This window comes from Mustelus asterias, chromosome 1 (genome assembly GCF_964213995.1).
Source record: "Mustelus asterias chromosome 1, sMusAst1.hap1.1, whole genome shotgun sequence".
NCBI classification, from domain to species: Eukaryota; Metazoa; Chordata; class Chondrichthyes; order Carcharhiniformes; family Triakidae; genus Mustelus; species Mustelus asterias.
In genome coordinates, this window is record NC_135801.1 from 136,381,087 (window position 1) to 136,402,812 (window position 21,726).

A 21,726-nucleotide genomic window follows, 5' to 3' on the forward strand; every position below is an offset into this window, starting at 1 on the left:
CAGCTCCATAATATTGGGACATATTTGGGTGGGGATACAGTGGGGAAATTCAACCGTGCCACATTTCATGTAACATAATGGTGCCATAAAGATTCCTGAAAACTGTTAACATTGTGCCATTTTTTAAAAATTGAGAAAGAGACAGACCAAATACTTAGAAGCAAACCTAACCTCAATCCTGGGAAAATTATTGGAAAAAATTGGGAGGGACAGTATTGATCATAAGTTAGCAAAGCATGGATTAAGCAAGGACATTCAGCATTGATTTGTTAAAGGAAGGTTACGTGTTTCTGCATAACTTGATTTAATTTTTTGAGACAATAATAAGGAGGTTCAAAGAGGGTAGCACGTTTGAAGTAGTCTATTGTTATATTAGCAAGGCTCTTGACAATGTCTCTCCAGAAGACTGATCTCAGAAGTAAATGTCCATTGGATCGAAGGCAAACTTGGATCCAAACTTGGAAACAAAGGATAACGGTCAACAGTTGACTTTGTAAATATTAGTCTCTTAGATACAGAAACAGGAGAAACTATCATAGGGAATGAGAAAATGGAAGAAGTATTGAACAAGTATCTTATATTTGCCTTCAGGGTAGGAGACATAAGTGCTATACCAGAAATACGATGAAAGAAAGATGATAACATAAGGGCTAAAAAGAGTGAGAAAATGAGGGAAATTAGCATCAGCAGAGATAAAACTATTGGAGTAATTCAAAGGACTAAAATCTGACAAATCCCCAGAACCTGATGGCCTTCAAGGGTTCTAAGAGTGATAGCTGCAGAGATAGTGGATGTGCTAGCTATGGTTTTCTTTAGATTCCACTAGATTGGAAATTTAAATTCCACTAAATGTTGCACCACTTTTCAAGAAAGGAGGGAGAAATAAAATAGGGAACTACAGGCCAGTTAGCCTAACATCAGTTGTTGGAAAAATGCCGAATTCAATTATTTGGGAAGTCTTGACAATGTACTTAAAAAGCATAGTATGATTTGAACACGCAGCATGGTTTTAATAAATCCTATTTGACAAATATATTAGAGTTTCTTTTAGAATCATAGAATCACACATCACAGAAGGGGCCCTTCGGCCCATCGAGTCTGCACCGACACATTAGAAACACCTGAACTCCCATCTAATTCCCTCTGCCAGCACTTGACCCATAGCCCTGAATGTCATGATGTGCCAAGTGCTCATCCAGATACTTCTTAAATTCTAATTCTTCCTTTAATGTCCATATCCTTTTAATTCTTAAATGGGATGTAGGCATCACTGGCTGGGCCAGCATTTGTTGCCCATCCCTAAATTGCCCTTGTACTGAGTGCCTCGCTCAGCATTTCAAAAGGCAGTAAATAGTTAAACACATTGTGGTGGATCTGGAGTCACAAGTAGGCCAGGCCAACTAAGGACAGCAGATTTCCTTACCTAAAGATCATAGGACATTAGCAAACCAGATGGGTTTTTACGACAATCGTTTCATGGTCATCAATAGACTTTTAATTCCAGATTTCTTAATGGAATTTAAATTTCACCATCTGCCGTGGTGGGATTCAAACCCAGGCCCCCATAGGATTACCCTGGGTTCCTGGATTAGCAGTCCAGCAACAATACTTTGACACCACTTTTGAGAATGCAACCAGTAAGGTAAATAAAAGGGAATTAGTAGATGTAGTTTACCCAGATTTTAAAAAGGCATTTCATAAGGTGCCACACAAAAGGTAAATAGGCAAGTTAGGGGGAATATATTAGTATGATCAAGGATTAGTTAATGGATAGAAAACAGAGTGGGCATAAATGTGGCTTTTTCAAGTTGGCATGCAATAAACAGTGGAGTGATGCAAGGATCAATGCTGGGGCCTCAACTATTTACAATTTATACAGACAAAGAGACAGCAAGTAATGTATTTAATTATGCTGATGATACCAAACTAGATTGAAAGATAAGCCGTGGGAAGGACACGGAGAGGCTGCAAAGAGATATATTAGGAAGGTAGATGGCATGTTGGCCTTTATTGCAAGGGGATTGGAGTACAAGAATAAATAAGTTGTGCTACAGTTACATAGGGCTTTGGTGAGACCACTTCTGGAATACTTTGTGCAGTTGTGATCTTCACATTGAAGAAAATATATACTTGCATTGGAGGCTGTACAGCAAAGATTCTCTAAATTGGTTCCTGGGATGAGCAGATTATCCTATGATGATAGGCTGAGTATACTGAGCTTATATTCACTGGATTTTTGAAGAATGTGAGGTAATCTCATTGAAAGCTACAAAATTCTGAGAGGACTTGATAGGGTGGAAGCTGAGAGATTTTTCCCACGGATCGGGGAACCTAAAACACGGGGGCAAAATCTAAGAATAAGAGGCCACTCATTTGATGAAGAGAAATAACTTCACTCAAAAAGTTGTGAATCTTTGGAATTCTCTAACCAAGAGGCTTGTGGATAACCCACCGTTTAATAGATTTAAGGCTGGACTAGAGAGATCTTTGGTTGAGGGGTATGAGTGGCGGGCAGGAAAATGGAGCGGAACCCCAAGATCAGCCATGTCATATTGAATGGTAAAGCAGGCTCAATGGGCTGTGTGGTCTACACCTGCTCCTATATCTTGTGTTCTTGTGATTGGGCAGCAGCTTTTCAGGGGTAGGGGAAGTGCTTCTGCCTACTTCGGGATATAATTCTGGACAGGTCCAATACTGCCCACTTAAATGCTTGGTAGCATTTAAATAGCAATGGGCACCTCTTGGAGAGGTGGCATGGGTTTCCCACCAGTTGTCCCACCAGTGGTCTGAACCTACTCTAAATGTAGCTCAAGGTATCATAACCTACAAGGTTACGGAACCAAAAGCCAGAAATTGGGATTTGACAAGTTGGTTCTTTTCCAGTTGGCAAGGACACAATGGGTTGAATAGCCTCCTGCATAAATTTCTATGAATCTATGATTATTGACATAAATACTAATGTTTAAAGTTTATTTATTAGTGTCACAAGGAGGCTTACATTAACACTGCAATGAAGTTACCTTGAAAATCCCCGAGTCGCCACACTCCGGTGCCTGTTCAGGTACACCGAGTAGAATTTAGCATGGTTAATGCACCGAACAAGCACATCTTTCAGACTGTGGGAGGAAACCGGAGCATCCAGAGGAAACCCACATAGACACGGAGAGAAAGTGCAGACTCCACACAGACAGTGACCCAAGCCGGGAATCGAACCTGGGTCCCTGGCACTGTGAGGCAGCAGTGCTAACACAGACATTCAAGTGTGATATATGAGACCATTACTGCTTCGTGATGACAGAATGGGCACTAAGTTGCATTTGTGGTCACAAAGTAATTAATCAGTGCCCAGTTCCAAGTAGAATTAATGCCAGTGGAGTTAACCTTTCCTGAAGTTTGCCACATTACCTGCGCAATGATGAAAAAATGTGCAGAGGGGATTTCACCTTCTTCTCGCTAATCTTTTTACCATGGGGACAGTTGAGCTTCTCTTTGCTGTTCTGTTTCCACTGGTGTGTAACAAAAGTCTGCATAATTCTGTGGGGGCAATAAACTGGAAATGTCAAATTTGCTAAATGAATGAAGCACGAGTTAGTCCCTACAGTTTCAGAAAGACAATTTCAGAATGACCATTCAGAACGACAATTCAGTTCCAGCTCATTAAGGCATCATTCAAACTACACAGTTCTCAATTCATTTGTATGTCCCAGGCAGACTGAGTTTAGGTAAAATATCCAGGGTTCATTCATTCATTGTGAGTAATTGTATCTTTATACCTGACCTTATTTTAACCAGGTTTTTCCATGAGCTGCCTTATGCCTAATGTGGGAGCAACTCACTTGGACTTGACATCTACTCCTCCAGAAATCTGGAGGTACCCTTCAAATTCCTGGTCCACACCCTCTCATTTCAGCTGGGAAGCTGCTTAACAGCTGCTTTTACATAATAACCAAAGTGTCGATATTGGCTGGAATTCTCCAACCTCGCCCGAGGCTGGGATTCTCTGGTCCCGCTGTTGTGAATGGAGAATTGACTGAGAGCCAAATGCTCTGTTCTCACTGGCAGCAATAGCTGGGCACGCGAGGCTGGAGGATTCCAGAAATGTTCCAGGCAAAAGAAATTGTTGCTTGGTTAGATAGGGTTATCTCTTGCATTGTATGAGGAAGAGGAGGAAAACTGAAGAAAGTCTAAAACCTGGGATCCACAAGTGGCAGGAAACGGTAGCAACATGGATGTATTTGATGAAGATTATGAGACTTGGAATTTGTACAAAGAAAGATTCCAATATTATCTCCAAGCAAATCAAGTACCGGATGACCTAAAGATTGTAACATTTCTCAGCTTAGTAGGATGCAAAACTACAAAGTCTCGTCCATCCATCCAGCAAACCAGGAGTTAAAACCTACAACAAACTAACCAAGGTCTTAAAAGAACTTTTCTCACCGAAACCGTTCCATATCGCACAACGCTTTAAGTTCCACCACCAAAGCCAGGAGGAAGGTAAAGGCATTCCACAGCTTGTGGTGATGAAGGCAAGCTAAATATTATGATTTTGGTGTGATGCTTGAGATGCTCTTTGCCGCAGGTTGGTATGTGGACTCTGGAATGAAGCTACTCAGAGAAAGCTGCTTACTGAAAGAACACTAACTCTTAAATCGGCAAAAGGCATTGCAGTGTCAATGAAGCTGGCTGCAAAAGAAGCTTTGCAGATAGGAGTTGTGGCGAAGATCCACAAAATGGAGGCTGATGAAAATAAATCTACAAAACTACATGCATGTTAGCAATGTGCACAAATTGGACACTCAGTGGGGAATGCTAGAGTGGGGAAAACAAGCGCAAGAATTGTGGCAAAAAGGGTCATATTGCCACAGTTTGCTGGACATGGCAAACTTCCTCCACAGCAAAACGGTGTAAGAAAAAGAACACAGTGAAGTCTGCAAGAAGAATCTATCAGAAGACAGGTGAAGATGAGGACAGCTTAGGAGATACTGTGCCAAAACAAGTTCAAAAGTTGATGCTAGATGTCTTGTTGGTACATGGCAATTCACAACATTTTTGGGTATTCCCAGTACTTGATGGCAAACTAGTTAAACTGGAAGTGGAACAAAAACAGAAAATGCTGGAAAATCTCTGCAGGTCTGACAGCATCTGTGGAGAAAGAATAGAGCCAAAGTTTCAAATCAGGGTGACCCTTCAGTGGAAGTGGATACTGGGGCTGCGGTATCATTGATATCTGATATAATCAGAAGTTAAAGCATTTGACATTCAAACTATCAATGAAATCTTGAGGGTGTACAGAGAAGAGATCATACAACTAAAAGGATACAAGGTCTCTCATGACAGACTGGTGCAGAAGGTGAAGTCACATGGGATCAGAGGTGAGCTGGCAAGGTGGATACAAAACAGGCTCGGTCAAAGAAGACAGAGAGTAGCAGTGGAAGGGTGCGTTTCTGAATGGAGGTCTGTGACAAGTGGCGTTCCCCAGGGGTCAGTGCTGGGACCTTTGCTGTTTGTAATATAAATGATTTGGAGGAAAATGTAACTGGTTTGATTAGTAAGTTTGCGGACACCACAAAGGTTGGTGGATTTGCAGATAGCGATGAGGACCATCAGAGGATACAGCAGGATATAGATCAGTTGGAGACTTGGGCGGAGAGACGGCAGATGGAGTTTAATCCGGACACAACCCTCCTGTTCCACAGGACCAGGCTGAGGAGAAGGCAGTTGGTTTGTTCACTACATTTATTTATTTATTTTAAGTTAAATTTGTGTAAAAAATCGGAGGTTTTTTTTTAAAACAGGAAGTGGGCCCAGCAGGAGTCTGGGAAGGTTTTTGGAGGGTTTAAAAGTGCTTAACTTGCAGTTTTCAGCCTCATTGTTTAAAAGTAGGCTGCACTTTTGAGCGGGCAGCGTCGTTAGCGGGCAGCAGAGTGAGCAGGAGGCAGAGTGAAAGCTGTAGGGCTTTGGCTCACAGGGCTTAGGCAGAAAGGGCGAGCAGGGGTGAGTTAATTCATTTTTTGCTGTTTCTACCTGGTACTGGCAAGGTATCTAGAGGGGATGGGTGTGAAGGCAGTGCAATGTTCCTCTTGCACTATGTTCGAGGTGAGGGACGACGTCAGTGTCCCTGCTGATTATACCTGTGAGAAGTGCATCCATCTGCAGCTCCTCCAAAACCGTGTAAGGGAACTGGAGCTGGAGTTGGAGGAACTTAGGATCATTAGGGATGCAGAGATGGCCATAGACAGAAGCTTCAGGGATACAGTTACTCCGCGGAATGAAAATAGATGGGTGACGGTGAGAGGGGCTGGGAAGAAGCAGTCGGTGCAGGGATCCCCTGTGGTCGTTCCCCTTAGCAATAAGTATTCCGCTTTGGATACGGTTGAGGGGGACGACATACCAGTGGTGAGCCGCAGTGAGAGGATCTCCGGCACTGAGTCCGTCCCTGTGGCTCAGGAGGGTAAGGAGGAGAGCGGGAGGGCAATAGTTATTGGGGACTCGTTAGTTAGAGGGATAGATAGGAGGTTCTGTGGCAGCAAAAGAGACTCGAGGGTGGTTTGTTGCCTACCGGATGCCAGGGTCCGTGACGTCTCGGACCGTGTTTTCCGGATTCTTAAGGGGGAGGGGAAACAGTCACAAGTCGTGGTACACATTGGTACCAACGACATAGGTAAGAGAAGGGACGGGGATTTAAAACAGGAATTTCGGGAGCTCGGCTGGAAGCTGAGAGCAAAGACAAAACATGTGGTCATCTCTGGTACGCTACCGGTGCCACGTGATAGCGAGTTGAGGAACAGGGAGAGAGTGCACTTAAACATGTGGTTGCAGGGATGGTGCAGGAGGGAGGGTTTCAGATACGTGGATAATTGGAACACGTTCTGGGGAAGGTGGGACCTCTACAAACAGGACGGGGTGCACCTGAACCAGAGGGGCACCAATATCCTGGGAGGGAAATTTGCTACGGCTCTTCAGGGGGATTTAAACTAATTTGTCAGGGGGGTGGGAAAAGGAGTTGTAGTCCAGAAGTCAGTGTTGAGGGTGGTGAGGTATTGGGGAAGGTATCAAGGTCAAGGGTGGGTACCGGTAGACAGGAAGATGGGTTGAAGTGTGTCTACTTCAATGCAAGGAGCATCCGGAACAAGGTGGATGAACTTGGGGCGTGGATTGCTACTTGGGACTACGATGTTGTGGCCATTACGGAGACGTGGGTAGAACAAGGACAGGAATGGTTGTTGGACGTTCCGGGGTATACATGTTTCAGTAAGTGTAGGGAAGCTGGTAAAAGAGGTGGAGGAGTAGCATTGTTAATCAAGGATAGTTTAACGGCTGCGGAAAAGCACTTTGAGGGGGATATGCACACTGAGGTAATATGGGCTGCAGTTAGAAACAGGAAAGGAGCGGTCACGTTGCTAGGAGTTTACTATAGGCCCCCAAATAGTAATAGAGATGTGGAGGAAGAAATTGCTAAGCAGATTATGGATACGTGTGGGGGTCACAGGGTAGTTGTCATGGGGGACTTTAACTTTCCAAATATTGATTGGAACCTTTGTAGGTCAAATAGTTTGGATGGGGCACTTTTTGTGCAGTGTGTGCAGGAGGGTTTCCTGACACAATATGTGGATAGGCCGACAAGGGGTGAGGCCACATTGGATTTGGTACTGGGAAATGAACCGGGCCAAGTGTTAGATTTGGTTGTGGGAGAGAACTTTGGAGATAGTGACCACAATTCGGTGTCTTTTGTTATTGCAATGGAGAGGGATAGGGCCGGACGGCAGGGCAAGGCTTACAATTGGCGGAGAGGTAATTATGATGCGATTAGGCAAGAATTAGGGGGCATAAGATGGGAACAGAAACTGTCAGGGAAAGGCACTGATGAAAAGTGGAACTTTTTCAAGGAACAAATACTGGGTGTCCTTGATAGGTATGTCCCTGTCAGGCAGGGAGGAAATGGCCGAGTGAGGGAACCGTGGTTCACAAAAGAGGTGGAATGTCTTGTGAAAAGGAAGAGGGAAGCTTATGTAGGGATGAGGAAACAAGGTTCAGATGGCTCGACTGAGGGTTACAAGTTAGCAAGGAACGAGCTGAAAAAGGGGCTGAGGAGAGCTAGGAGGGGACATGAGAAGTCCTTGGCGGGTCGGATCAAGGAAAACCCCAAGGCTTTTTACTCTTATGTGAGGAATAAAAGAATGACCAGGGTGAGGTTAGGGCCGGTCAAGGACAGTAGTGGGAACTTGTGTATGGAATCAGTAGAGATAGGCGAGGTGATGAATGAATACTTTTCTTCAGTGTTCACCAAGGAGAGGGGCCATGTTTTTCAGGAAGAGAAGGTGTTACAGGCTAATAGGCTGGAGGAAATAGATGTTCGGAGGGAGGATGTATTGGCAGTTTTGAATAAACTGAAGGTCGATAAGTCCCCTGGGCCTGATGAAATGTATCCTAGGATTCTTTGGGAGGCGAGGGATGAGATTGCAGAGCCTTTGGCTTTGATCTTTGGGTCCTCGCTGTCCACGGGGATGGTGCCAGAGGACTGGAGAGTGGCAAATGTTGTTCCTCTGTTTAAGAAAGGGAATAGAAATGACCCTGGTAATTATAGACCGGTTAGTCTGACTTCGGTGGTTGGTAAATTGATGGAAAAGGTCCTTAGGGATGGGATTTACGACCATTTAGAAAGATGCGGATTAATCCGGGATAGTCAGCACGGATTTGTGAAGGGCAAATCGTGCCTCACAAATTTGATAGAATTTTTTGAGGAGGTAACTAGGTGTGTTGATGAAGGTAGGGCGGTTGATGTCATATACATGGATTTTAGTAAGGCGTTTGATAAGGTCCCCCATGGTCGGCTTATGATGAAAGTAAGGAGGTGTGGGATAGAGGGAAAGTTGGCCGATTGGATAGGTAACTGGCTGTCTGATCGAAGACAGAGGGTGGTGGTGGATGGAAAATTTTCGGACTGGAGGCAGGTTGCTAGCGGAGTGCCGCAGGGATCGGTGCTTGGTCCTCTGCTCTTTGTGATTTTTATTAATGACTTAGAGGAGGGGGCTGAAGGGTGGATCAGTAAATTTGCTGATGACACCAAGATTGGTGGAGTAGTGGATGAGGTGGAGGGGTGTTGTAGGCTGCAAAGAGACATAGATAGGATGCAAAGCTGGGCTGAAAAATGGCAAATGGAGTTTAACCCTGATAAATGTGAGGTGATTCATTTTGGAAGGACTAATTTAAATGTGGATTACAGGGTCAAAGGTAGGGTTCTGAAGACTGTGGAGGAACAGAGAGATCTTGGGGTCCATATCCACAGATCTCTAAAGGTTGCCACTCAAGTGGATAGAGCTGTGAAGAAGGCATATAGTGTGTTAGCTTTTATTAACAGGGGGTTGGAGTTTAAGAGCCGTGGGGTTATGCTGCAACTGTACAGGACCTTGGTGAGACCGCATTTGGAATATTGCGTGCAGTTCTGGTCACCTCACTATAAGAAGGATGTGGAAGCGCTGGAAAGAGTGCAGAGGAGATTTACCAGGATGCTGCCTGGTTTGGAGTGTCGGTCTTATGAGGAAAGGTTGAGGGAGCTGGGGCTGTTCTTTCTGGAGCGGAGGAGATTGAGGGGAGACTTAATAGAGGTTTATAAAATGATGAAGGGGATAGATCGAGTGAACGTTCAAAGACTATTTCCTCGGGTGGATGGAGCTATTACGAGGGGGCATAACTATAGGGTTCATGGTGGGAGATAGAGGAAGGATATCAGAGGTAGGTTCTTCATGCAGAGAGTGGTTGGGATGTGGAATGGACTGCCTGCAGTGATAGTGGAGTCAGACACTTTAGGAACATTTAAGCGGTTATTGGATAGGCACATGGAGCACACCAGGATGGTAGGGAGTGGGATAGCTTGATCTTGGTTTCAGATGAAGGTCGGCACAACATCGTGGGCCGAAGGGCCTGTTCTGTGCTGTACTGTTCTATGTTCTATGTTCTAAATGTGAGGTAACGCATTTTGGTAGGTCTAATATAGATAGGAAATATACAGTACCCTTAAGAGTATTGATAGGCCAAGGGATCTGGGTGTACAGGTACACAGGTCACTGAAAGTGGCAATGCAGGTGGAGAAGGTAGTCAAGAAGGCATATGGCATGCTTGCCTTCATCGGCCGGGGCACTGAGTTTAAAAATTGGCAAGTCATGTTGCAGCTTTATAGAACTTTAGTTAGGCTGCACTTGGAATATAGTGTTCAATTCTGGTCACCACACTACCAGAAGGATGTGGAGGCTTTGGAGAGGATACAGAAAAGATTTACCAGGGTGTTGGTGTTGCCTGGTATGGAGGGCATTAGCTATGAGGAGAGGTTGGAGAAACTTGGTTTGTTCTCACTGGAATGACGGAGGTTGAGGGGGTGACCTGATAGAAGTCTACAAGATTATGAGAGGCATGGACAGAGTGGATAGTCAGAAGTTTTTCCCAGGGTGGAAGAGTCAATTACTAGGGGGCACAGGTTTCAGGTGCGAGGGGCAACGTTTAAAGTAGATGTACGAGGCAGATTTTTTACACAGAGAGTAGTGGGTGCCTGGAACTCGTTGCCGGGGGAGGTAGTGGAAGCGGATAGGGTAGTGACTTTTAAGGGGCGTCTTGACAAATACATGAATAGGATGGGACTAGAGGGATATGATCCTTGGAAGGGTAGGGGGTTTTAGTTAAGTTGGGTAGCATGGTCAGTACAGGCTTGGAGGGCCGAAGGGCCTGTTCCTGTGCTGTAATTTTCTTTGTTCTTTGTTCTATTATGGTAAAAGTGGAAGTGAATGGAGAAACAGTGGAGTTTCCTCTCCAAGTTGTTCATGGAAACATTCCTGCTTTATATGGTACAGCATGGGTGGGGAAAAATTAAACTCAACTGGGAGCTGCAAATCAAATGGTCAATAGCAAGACTGACCTACAGCAATTTCTGGAAAAGTACAAAAGTCTGTTTGAAAACTAATTGGGCTCAATGATAGGAGTTGAAGTCCAACTCAAAATTAAGCCAAACAGTACATCAACATATTGAAAAACAGGAACAGTACCATATATCATCAGACCATGTCGAAGAAGAACTAAAAAGACTAGTGCAAACAGGAGTTATTGAACCAGTTACTATAGGTGATTGGCTACACCAATCGTGCCTGTACTAAAACCTGATGGTTCAGTAAGGACATGTGGAGATTTCAAGACGACAATTAACCCGGTATTGTGCACTGATCAATATTCATTGCTGCTGATTGAAAACCTATTTGCTGGACTATCTGGAGGCCAGAAATCCAGTAAAATATATCTATCATAGGCATACTTACAAATGAATGTGGCTGCAAGTTCACAACCCTTACTCACTATTGTGACACACAAATGTCGATACCAGAGACTGTCATGTGGAATAATCTCCGCATCTGCTCTATTCCAGAGTCCTATGAATCATATTCTGAGTGGTTAAATGGTATACAGTGTTACCTAGATGATGTCCTCATCATAGGTTCAAGTGAACAAGATGATCTTGGAAGCTACATTCGACCTTCTGCAAAAACATAATCTCCGGGTCAAAAATGAAAATTGTGACTTTTTCAATACATCCATGAACTACTTAGGTCACATCATTGGTAAAGATGGTTGCATAAGAAACTGAAAAAGATGACTGCGACTTTAGAAGCACATGTCCTCAAAATGTGACGCAACTGAGATCATTTCTTGGATTGATCAATGATGGTAAATTCAACCCAAATTTAGTAATGCTATGGAAGCAATTACACACTTTGCTATGTGTCAAATGGACATGACACTGGACAGAAGAATGCAAAAGAGCTTGCAAAGAAATAAAAGAAGAGGTCAGAGCTACTGGTCCACTTCAGTCTCAAGCTGAAGTTACAACTTTGATTTGATTTTGATTTGATTTATTCTTGTCACATGTATTAACAGATAGTGAAAAGTATTGTTTCTTGCGTGCTATAGATTCAAAGCATACCGTTCATACAGAAGGAAACGAGAGTGCAGAATGTAGTGCTACAGTCATAGCTAGGGTGTAGAGAAAGAGCAACTTAATGCAAGGTAAATCCATTCAGACGCCTGATGGCAGCAGGGAAGAAGCTGTTCTTGAGTCGGTTGGTACGTGACCTCAGACTTTTGTATCTTTTTCCCGACGGAAGAAGGTGGAAGAGAGAATATCCGGGGTGCGTGGATCCTTAATTATGCTGGCTGCTTTGCCGAGGCAGCGGGAAGTGTAGACAGAGTCAATGGATGGGAGGCTGGTTTGAGTGATGGATTGGGCTACATTCACGACCTTTTGTAGTTCTTTGTGGTCTTGGGCAGAACAGGAGCCACACCAAGCTGTGATACAACCAGAAAGAATGCTTTCTATGGTGCATCTATAAATGTTGGTGAGAGTCGTAGCTGACATGCCAAATTTCCTTAGTTTTCTGAGAAAGTAGATGCGTTGGTGGGCTTTCTTAACTATAATGTCGGCATGGGGGGACCAGGACAGGTTGTTGGTGATCTGGACACCTAAAAACTTGAAGCTCTCGACCCTTTCTACTTTATCCCGTTGATGTAGACAGGGGCATGTTCTCCTTTATGCTTCCTGAAGTCAATGACAATCTCCTTCGTTTTGTTGATATTGAAGGTGAGATTATTGTTGCTGCACCAGTTCACCAGATTCTCTATCTCATTCCTGCTTGCTTGTGATGCACCACCCTCGAGGGTAAGCTCAGTTGTCTCACACATAATGCCCTCAGGAGAAAAGCAACCAATAGCCTCCGCTTCACGAATACTTATTAGTATAGAAACAAATTATGCTGAGCTGTAAAAAGAGCTTTGGGTTTTATATTTGGAGTAAAATTCCATCACTACCTTTAATGGTGTCATTTTACACTTTTTACAGATCACCGACCCTTGACGACAATCTTCGGGCCGTTTAAAGGTATTCCTTTTTTTTTCATTTGATTTGATTTATTATTGTCACATGTATTAACATACAGTGAAAAGTATTGTTTCTTGCGCGCTATACAGACAAACATACCGTTCATTGAGAAGGAGAGAGTGCAGAATGTAGTGTTGCAGTCATAGCTAGTGTGTAGAGAAAGATCAACTTAATGCGAGGTAAGTCCATTCAAAAGTCTGACAGCAGCAGGAAAGAAGCTGTTCTTGAGTCGGCTGGTACCTGACCTCAGACTTTTTGTATATTTTTCCCGATGGAAGAAGAGGAAGAGTGTACGTCCGGGTTGCATGAGGCCCTTAATTATACTGGCTGCTTTTCCAAAGCAGCGGGAAGTGTAGACAGAGTCAATGGATGGGAGGCTGGTTTACGTGATGGATTGGACTACATTCATGGCCTTTTGTAATTCCTTGCGGTCTTGGACAGAGCAGGAGCCATACCAAGCTGTGATACAACCAGAAAGAATGCTTTCTATGGTGCATCTGTAAAAGTTGGTGAGAGTTGTAGCGAACATGCCAAATTTCCTTAGTTTTCTGAGAAAGTAGAGGCACTGGTGGGCTTTCTTAACTACAGTGTCGGCATGGGGGGACCAGGATAGATTGTTGGTGATCTGGATACCCAAAAGCCTGAAGCTCTCAGCCATTTCTAGTTCATCCCCATTGATGTAGACAGGGGCATGTTCTCCACTACGCTTCCTGAAGTCAATGACCATCTCCTTCGTTTTGCTGACATTGAGGGAAAGATTATTGTTGACACACCAGTTAACCAGATTCTCTATCTCTTGTACTGTGTCGCATCATTTTTTGAGATCCTTCTTCAGCAGCCATTAGGTTACAAAGATGATCTTTGATATTATCGGCATACACCTACAATATTAAATATTATCAGTCAGGGCAATATACGAATACTGATGCATTGTCACGATTGCCATTACAAAGAAACTGAAGAAAATGTCAACTTCCTATATTTCTCACAAGTGGTTAGTGTACCTGTTACTTCATCTCAAGTTCAGAGACACACAAGAACTGATCCAGTGATGGGGAAGGTTATGGAAATGGTCCTAAATGGAACGATGACAGAAGTAGATTGTAAAAATCCAGACCTCAAGCCTTCCATCACAAAAAGACTTGAGTTGACAGTCCAGAGTGGAATTTTACTGTGGGGAATCTGAGTAATTATTCCTCCGTGTTTGCGTGGAGGAATCCTTGAACAGCTACACGAGGGACATCCAGATGTCGTAAGAGTGAAAGAACTGACACGTCATTATTTTTGGTGGCCAGAATTAGATGCACAAATTGAAGAGAAAGTGGGGCAATGTCAGGCCTGTGCAAACTGAAAAACACTCCACTGCTACAAACTTTATATCCGTGGGAACCGGATATAACAGGCATGGCAAAGATCACACATAGATTACTCTGGTCTAACAAAGGGACAAATGGCCGGAAGTAGTGATCATGAAATCCACAACAGTAGAACTGAGTATTGAGAAGCTGGATGAAATATTTGCGAGATTTGGTGGACCTGAGCAAATAGTAAGAGACAACAGGATGCAGTTTACTCCAAAGGAGTTTGAAGGCTATTTAAAAGGAAATGGTACACAACACATCAAGTCGGCTGTGTATCATCCACCAACAAATGAATTGGGTGAACGATTCATACAGTTATTCAAACGCTCAATCAAGGCATCAAAGGACCAAGGTACATTGTCAAGACAACTAAATAAATTCTTGATATCATACAGGAACACTGCACATGCAATGACACAGTGATGCTGCTTTTAAAAAGGAAGTTACAAATAAAATTTGACCTTTTGATACCACTTGATACTTTAGAGATTGTCAAACGGCAACAAAAATCACAGATTACTGGAGGGAACAGAACTCTAAAAAGACAGTATTTACTCAGGGGGAATGGGTATTGGCAAGAAGCTATACTGCCAATGAAAAATAGGTACCTGCCGTTATACTAACAAAAACAGATCCAATATCTTACACCACACAGACGGATGATGAGGGAGTTTGGCAACATCATATTAAGCAGATAATAGTCTCAGGAAGTGAAATCACTGAAGCTTTACAAAAAGTACTTACATCGGAAATGCTCAGTAACAATTCCTGTGAACAGAGACTAACCACAGAGACAAATCCAGATTCTGTTGCTGAAGAATCTTTAACATCAATTGAAACTGACACCGAAATAGTTTCACATGAAGAATTGCCAACAGAAGAAAAAGAGGACACTTCAAAGGTATCAAGTAGCCAAATTCCAGAGCATCGAGTCCAACCCAAAAGAAATAGATGACCACCTGAGAGACTCTCTTATTAATAGTATATATGGGAAATAATGCATCTACTGTTTAATTGGGTCTGTTGCTGTAATATTAAGAATGGTTGTCATTTGGGGACGAAAGAACGAAAAGCGGAAGGACATTATTTATTGAAGTGATTGCATTTTGGCTGGTATAACATCACATGATGCATGCAGAGATATTAGCGGGCTTTTGTGGTTCTTTCATCTTAGACCTGGAACAAGCAATATTTCCTTAATAAACCTGCATGGTGTTCGACTTAAATCCACAATTATGGCACCTCATTGCTTTTCTCTTTGTGGTAACTTCTGGTCGATACATAACAGCAACCTACAATGGTTGCAGTAGTCAGTTTGCACACAACATGGTTCCACGAACAGCAATGTGATAATGATCAGGTAATCTGTTTCACTGATGCTTGTTGAGGGCTAACGGTTAGCTAGGGCACTGGGAAAAAAGTCCCCTGCTCTTCCTCAAAATAGAACTATGGAACCTTAGTTTCACATCCCCTTCAAAAGGTTGTGCCTCAGACAGTGCTGGGTGCTATAGGAATGAAGATGTCCCTACTCTTTAAAAATATTTTCTGAAAGACTTACTTTTTCAATTGATGCCCCAGTCCAAATCGATCCTTTGTTGATGTCTGGAAAACATCAACTGTTGGAACTGTAAGATTACGGGAGAGAGAGAGAGAGAGAGACAAAGGATACAATTAGGACAAGGTGAAAAAAAATAGCCTTTCACGTATTAGAAATAAGGAGCCCTCAAAGGTGCCTTGTCTTTCTGTAAATTATTTACATACATTGACTGGTTTAATTGTCCAATGTCTGGGAGTGAATGATCACTATGTCACAGCTCCAATTAAAGTAAATTAAGAACTGTGGGAATGAATTTGTTAAATACAGTACTTTAAATGGAAATGGTTCTGGATAAAGAGCAGTGGGACATTGTGTTTGACACACAAGAGAATAAAGCTTTGCTCATTCCTTCAGAGCTTATAAACCAGTAAAATCATATTCACAAATAAAACCAGCCTTGAATTAAGCACAAGAATTATAAAAATGGGCACGATACTTTGTATATTTAACACGAGAGAAAAAAAGGCACAATCTATTTATTGTATGTGCATATACCTATAAATGCTAACATTCTATTTTCCCCTTCCCTTCCTTGTTTCTATGGAGATATAATATTGTTACCTACACAGCAGTAGAATCAAGGGCTATATTTTCCTGCTTGTTAGTGTTAATGAAAATGCATACGTACTTATAATATTGGACACAAATTGATTATTTATCCATGTTTCGCGATACCTACCTTTTCAGATTTAGTTACAGATATTAGTGAAAATATAGTAATAAAAAAAATGATTGATGTTTGTTAAGATCTTGTGAAACTCATTAATGGTAAATTTCTTATCTCATAGGGTAGTGAATCAGTGGAATTCTTTATCGCAGAGGGCTGTAAATGCTAGGCTGTTAAGTATGTTCAAGGCTGAGATAGACAGACTTTTAATCATTAAAGGAGTCAAGGGTTATGGGCATAAGGTGGGAAAGTGGAGTGGAGAATTATCATGTCAGGTCAGTCATGACCTCAGTGAATGGCGGGGCAGAACTGGTGGGCCAAATGGTCTACTTCTGCTCCTGATCTAATGGTAAAGAAGGTGCATGGCGTCACAAGTTCTGTAAGTGCACAGTTAAATGAAAAATGTCAAGCTCACACCATTAAAGATGAAACAGTCTGCTAGATCAGCCCCCCATTCACTATCTTAAATGTCTGCTCCCTCCATCAGTGATGCACAGCGGCTGCAGTGGGTTCCATCTGCAAGATGCACTGCAGCAACTTGTGCAGGCTCCTATGGAAGTTCTTCCCAACCTGTGGTTACTATTACAGGGCGAGGCAGTAGGGTAGCGGTAATGCCATTGGACTAGTAATCTGATTTAACACTCTGGGGGCATGAGTTCAAATCCCACTGTGGCAGCTGGTGGAATTTACATGAACAAAGGTCTGCAGCAACAGCACTGAAGTGGTTGGAAGAGGAACTGCACAGTGAATATTGAAGTTGGTGAATGGAGCGCAGACCAAACAAATTGCTTTGTCCTTGATGGTATCGAGTTTCTTGAGGGTCGTTGGAGCTGCATTCATCCAGACAAGTAGAGAGTATCCCAGCACACTCCTAAGTTGTGCCCTTTGGATGGTTGGCAAGCTTTGGGGATTCAGGAAGTGAGTTACTCGCCACAGAACTACTTGCCTTTGACCTGCTGTTGTAGCCAATGTATTTATATGGCTGGTCCAGTTCAGTTTCTGGTCAGTGGTAATACCCAGGATGTTGATAGTAGGGGATTCTTCAATGGTAATGCCATGGAATGGCAAGTGGGAGCTGATTAGATTCTTTCTTGTTGGAGGGGTCATTGCCTGGCAGTTGGATACCACGAATGTCGCTTGCCACTTGTAAATCTGAGCCTGAATATTGTCCACATTCTGCTGCATATGGGCATGGACTGCTTCAGTATCTATGGAGTCACAAATGGTGCTGAACATCGTGCAGTCATCAGCAAAAATCCCGACTTCTGACCTTATTGTGGAGGACAAAGCAGCTGAAAATGGTTGGGCCTAGGGCACTACCCTGAGGAACTTCTGCAGTGATACATAGAAACATAGAAGATAGGAGCAAGAGAAGGCTATTTGGCCCTACGAGCCTGCTCCGCCATTCATTACGATCATGGCTGATCATCCAACTCAGTAGCCTAATCCTGCTTTTTCCCCATATCCTTTGATCCCATTCGCCCCAAATGCTATATCCACCCACCTCTTGAATACATTCAATGTTTTGGCATCAACTACTTCCTGTAGTAATGAATTCCACAGGCTCACCACTCTTTGGGTGAAGAAATATCTCCTCACCTCCGTCCTAAATGGTCTACCCTGAATCCTCAGATTGTGACCCCTGGTTCTGGACTTCTCTACCATTGGTAACATCCTCTCTGCATCTACCCTGTCTAGTCCTGTTAAAATTTTATAAGTCTCTATCCCCCCTCATTCGCCTGAACTCCAGCGAAAACAATCCTAACCTGGAACTGAGATGATTGGCCTCCAAGAATCCACAACCATCTTCGTGTGTACTAGGTATGACTCTAACCAGTGAACAGTTTTCCCTCTGATTCTCTTTGACTTCAATTGTGCTGGGGCTCCTTGGTCTCAGTCAAATGCTGGCTTGATGTCAAGGGCAGTCATTCTTAAATCGCCTCTGGAATTTTGCTCTTTTGTCCATGTTTGGACCAAAACTGTAATAAGGTCTGAAGCTGAATGGTTCTTGTGGAACCCAAACTGAGCATCAGTGAGCAAACTGTTTCTGTGAAAGTTCTGCTTGATAGCACGGCCGATTACACCTTCCATCACTTTGCTGATGATCGAAATGATGGGGCAGTATTTGGCCAGGACAGGACAAAGCAAGGCAATTTTCCACATTGTCAGTGGATGCCAATGTTATAAATGTACTGGAGCAGATTGACTTGGGACACAGCTAATTCTGGAACACAAGACTTTAATAATATTGCCAGGCATTGTCAGGGCCCATAATCTTTGCAGTGTCCAGTGCCTTCAGTTGGTGCTTAATATCAGATGGAGTGAATTGAATTGGCTGAAGACTGGCATCCGTGATGCTGAGGGCCTCAGGAGGATGTCAAGATCAATCATCCACTTGGCACTTTTGGTTACAAATGTCTTATCTTTTGCACTGATATGCTGCACGCCCCCATTATTAAGGCCGGAGATATTTATGGAACTTCCTCCTCAGGTTCATTGCTGTATTGTCCATCACCATTTATGACAGGATGATTTGATCCATTCTAGATTTGTGCTGTAGATTGTTGTTAACATTAAACATTGAACATTTGTACAGCGAGTACGTTTGGGAGCGGACTGTGGTAGCAGAAGTGAAGTGTTCCACTTGACTCCTCATACAAGGTAGCAAATGAGGGTTTCAGAAAGAAAAAAGGGATTTCTCAATCATTTGCCATGCCATAGTTGGATTAACAAACTTTGGCAGTTAAACAGGTCACGTGGCAAAGACGATTTTGTAGACATATTAATATAGCAGTTTCGTTTAATATGTGCCTCTATGCATGAAGCTACAACTGTTCAGTGAACACACAAAGGCTGATCAATAGCAGGAGTGGATTTCCAGGAACAGTGGGCTCAATTGAAAAATAACCAGTTGCATGGGAAGATGAAAGAGATGGTATACTGGAGAGAAAATCTTATATCGGATTTATCATCTTCTTTATCTGAACCTATCTGGTGAATGTATTGTTTGGTCTATTCTAGGAGGGCGCAGGAACTTGGGGAGTTCTAGAGGGCTGCACCTGTCGAGAAGGCCAAGAAAGAATCCTCATAATGCAGGAGGAACATTTTCAGTAAAAATGATGGTAAGTTTGAAAATTAGATTTCCAGCTTGGAGAGTGAAAATTGAAACACTAATGTTTAGAGTCACAGAGTCACAGAGTGATCCAGCACAGAAACAGGCCCTTCAGCCCAATCGGTCCATGCTGACCATGGTGCCCTCCCAGCTTGTCCCAATTGCCCACTTTTGGCCCATATCCCTCTAATCCTTACCCATCCATGTATTTATCTAAATGCTTTTTAAATTTTGCTATTGTACCTGCCTCAACCACTTTTTCTGGAAGCTCATTCCATATACGCATCATCCTCTGTGTGAAGAGGTTGACCCTCAGGTCCCTTTAAAATTTTTCCCCTCTCACTTTAAACCTATGTCCTCTAGTTTTCAATTTCCCTTCCCTGGGAAAAAGACTATGTGCATCCATCCGAAAGTTATAGTTAAAGTTTATTTCATTAGTTCCAACTAAGGCTTACATTAACACTGCAATGAAGTTACTGTGCAATTCCCCTAGTTGCCACACTCCGGCACCTGTTCGGGTCAATGCACCTAACCAGCACGTCTTTCAGAATGTGGGAGGAAACCGGAGCACCCGGAGGAAAACCACTCAGATACGGAGAGACCGTGCAAACTCCACACAGTGACCCAAGCCAGGAATCGAACCCAGGTCCCTCGAGCTATGAGGCAGCAGTGCTAACCACTGTGCCACCCTTATTCTGCCCCTCATGGTCTTATACACCACAATAATGTCACCCCTCATTCTCCTCTGTTCCAAGGAATAAGCACAGTAAGAAGTTTAACAACACCAGGTTAAAGTCCAACAGGTTTATTTGGTAGCAAAAGCCACACAAGCTTTCGAGGCTCTGAGCCCCTTCTTCAGGTGAGTGGGAATTCTGTTCACAAACAGAACTTATAAGACACAGACTCAATTTACATGAATAATGGTTGGAATGCGAATACTTACAACTAATCCAGTCTTTAAGAAACAAAACAATGGGAGTGGGGAGAGCATCAAGACAGGCTAAAAAGATGTGTATTGTCTCCAGACAAGACAGCCAGTGAAACTCTGCAGGTCCACGCAACTGTGGGAGTTACAAATAGTGTGACATAAATTCTGATTCTAGGATCGCATGATAAAGACTCAGGAGGAAAAAAGCAGAAATATTTATGTGAAATAGTGTGACATAAACCCAATATCCCGGTTGAGGCCGTCCTTGTGTGTGCGGAACCTGGCTATCAGTTTCTGCTCCGCGACTCTGCGCTGTCGTGTGTCGCGAAGGCCGCCTTGGAGAACGCTTACCCGAATATCAGAGGCCGAATGCCCGTGACCGCTGAAGTGCTCCCCAACAGGAAGAGAACAGTCTTGCCTGGTGATTGTCGAGCGGTGTTCATTCATCCGTTGTCGCAGCGTCTGCATAGTTTCCCCAATGTACCATGCCTCGGGACATCCTTTCTTGCAGCGTATCAGGTAGACAATGTTGGCCGAGTTGCAAGAGTATGTACCGTGTACCTGGTGGATGGTGTTCTCACGTGAGATGATGGCATCTGTGTCGATGATCCGGCACGTCTTGCAGAGGTTGCTGTGGCAGGGTTGTGTGGTGTCTTGGTCACTGTTCTCCTGAAGGCTGGGTAGTTTGCTGCGGACAATGGTCTGTTTGAGGTTGTGCGGTTGTTTGAAGGCAAGAAGTGGGGGTGTGGGGATGGCCTTGGCGAGATGTTCGTCTTCATCAATGACATGTTGAAGGCTCCGGAGGAGATGCCGTAGCTTCTCCGCTCCGGGGAAGTACTGGACAACGAAGGGTACTCTGTCCACTGTGTCCCGTGTTTGTCTTCTGAGGAGGTCGGTGCGGTTTTTCGCTGTGGCGCGTTGGAACTGTTGATCAATGAGTCTAGCGCCATATCCTGTTCTTATGAGGGCATCTTTCAGCGTCTGGAGGTGTCTGTTGCGATCCTCAAACAGACCATTGTCCGCAGCAAACTACCCAGCCTTCAGGAGAACAGTGACCAAGACACCACACAACCCTGCCACAGCAACCTCTGCAAGACGTGCCGGATCATCGACACAGATGCCATCATCTCACGTGAGAACACCAT

At 43.6% G+C, this 21,726-nt stretch overlaps 1 protein-coding gene across 2 annotated transcripts in view; it reads right to left on the bottom strand.

The window, feature by feature from the left end:
• parp8 (poly (ADP-ribose) polymerase family, member 8) overlaps positions 1 to 21,726 on the bottom strand; it is a 427,354-nt gene that overhangs the window by 103,154 nt on the left and 302,474 nt on the right. For both annotated transcript variants that reach the window (XM_078219454.1, XM_078219455.1), the window contains exons 10-11: positions 15,836 to 15,902; positions 3,406 to 3,534 (exon numbers count right to left, since the gene is read on the bottom strand). In XM_078219454.1, coding sequence (XP_078075580.1) covers positions 3,406 to 3,534; positions 15,836 to 15,902 — 196 coding nt within the window. The remainder of the gene's footprint in view (positions 1 to 3,405; positions 3,535 to 15,835; positions 15,903 to 21,726) is intronic.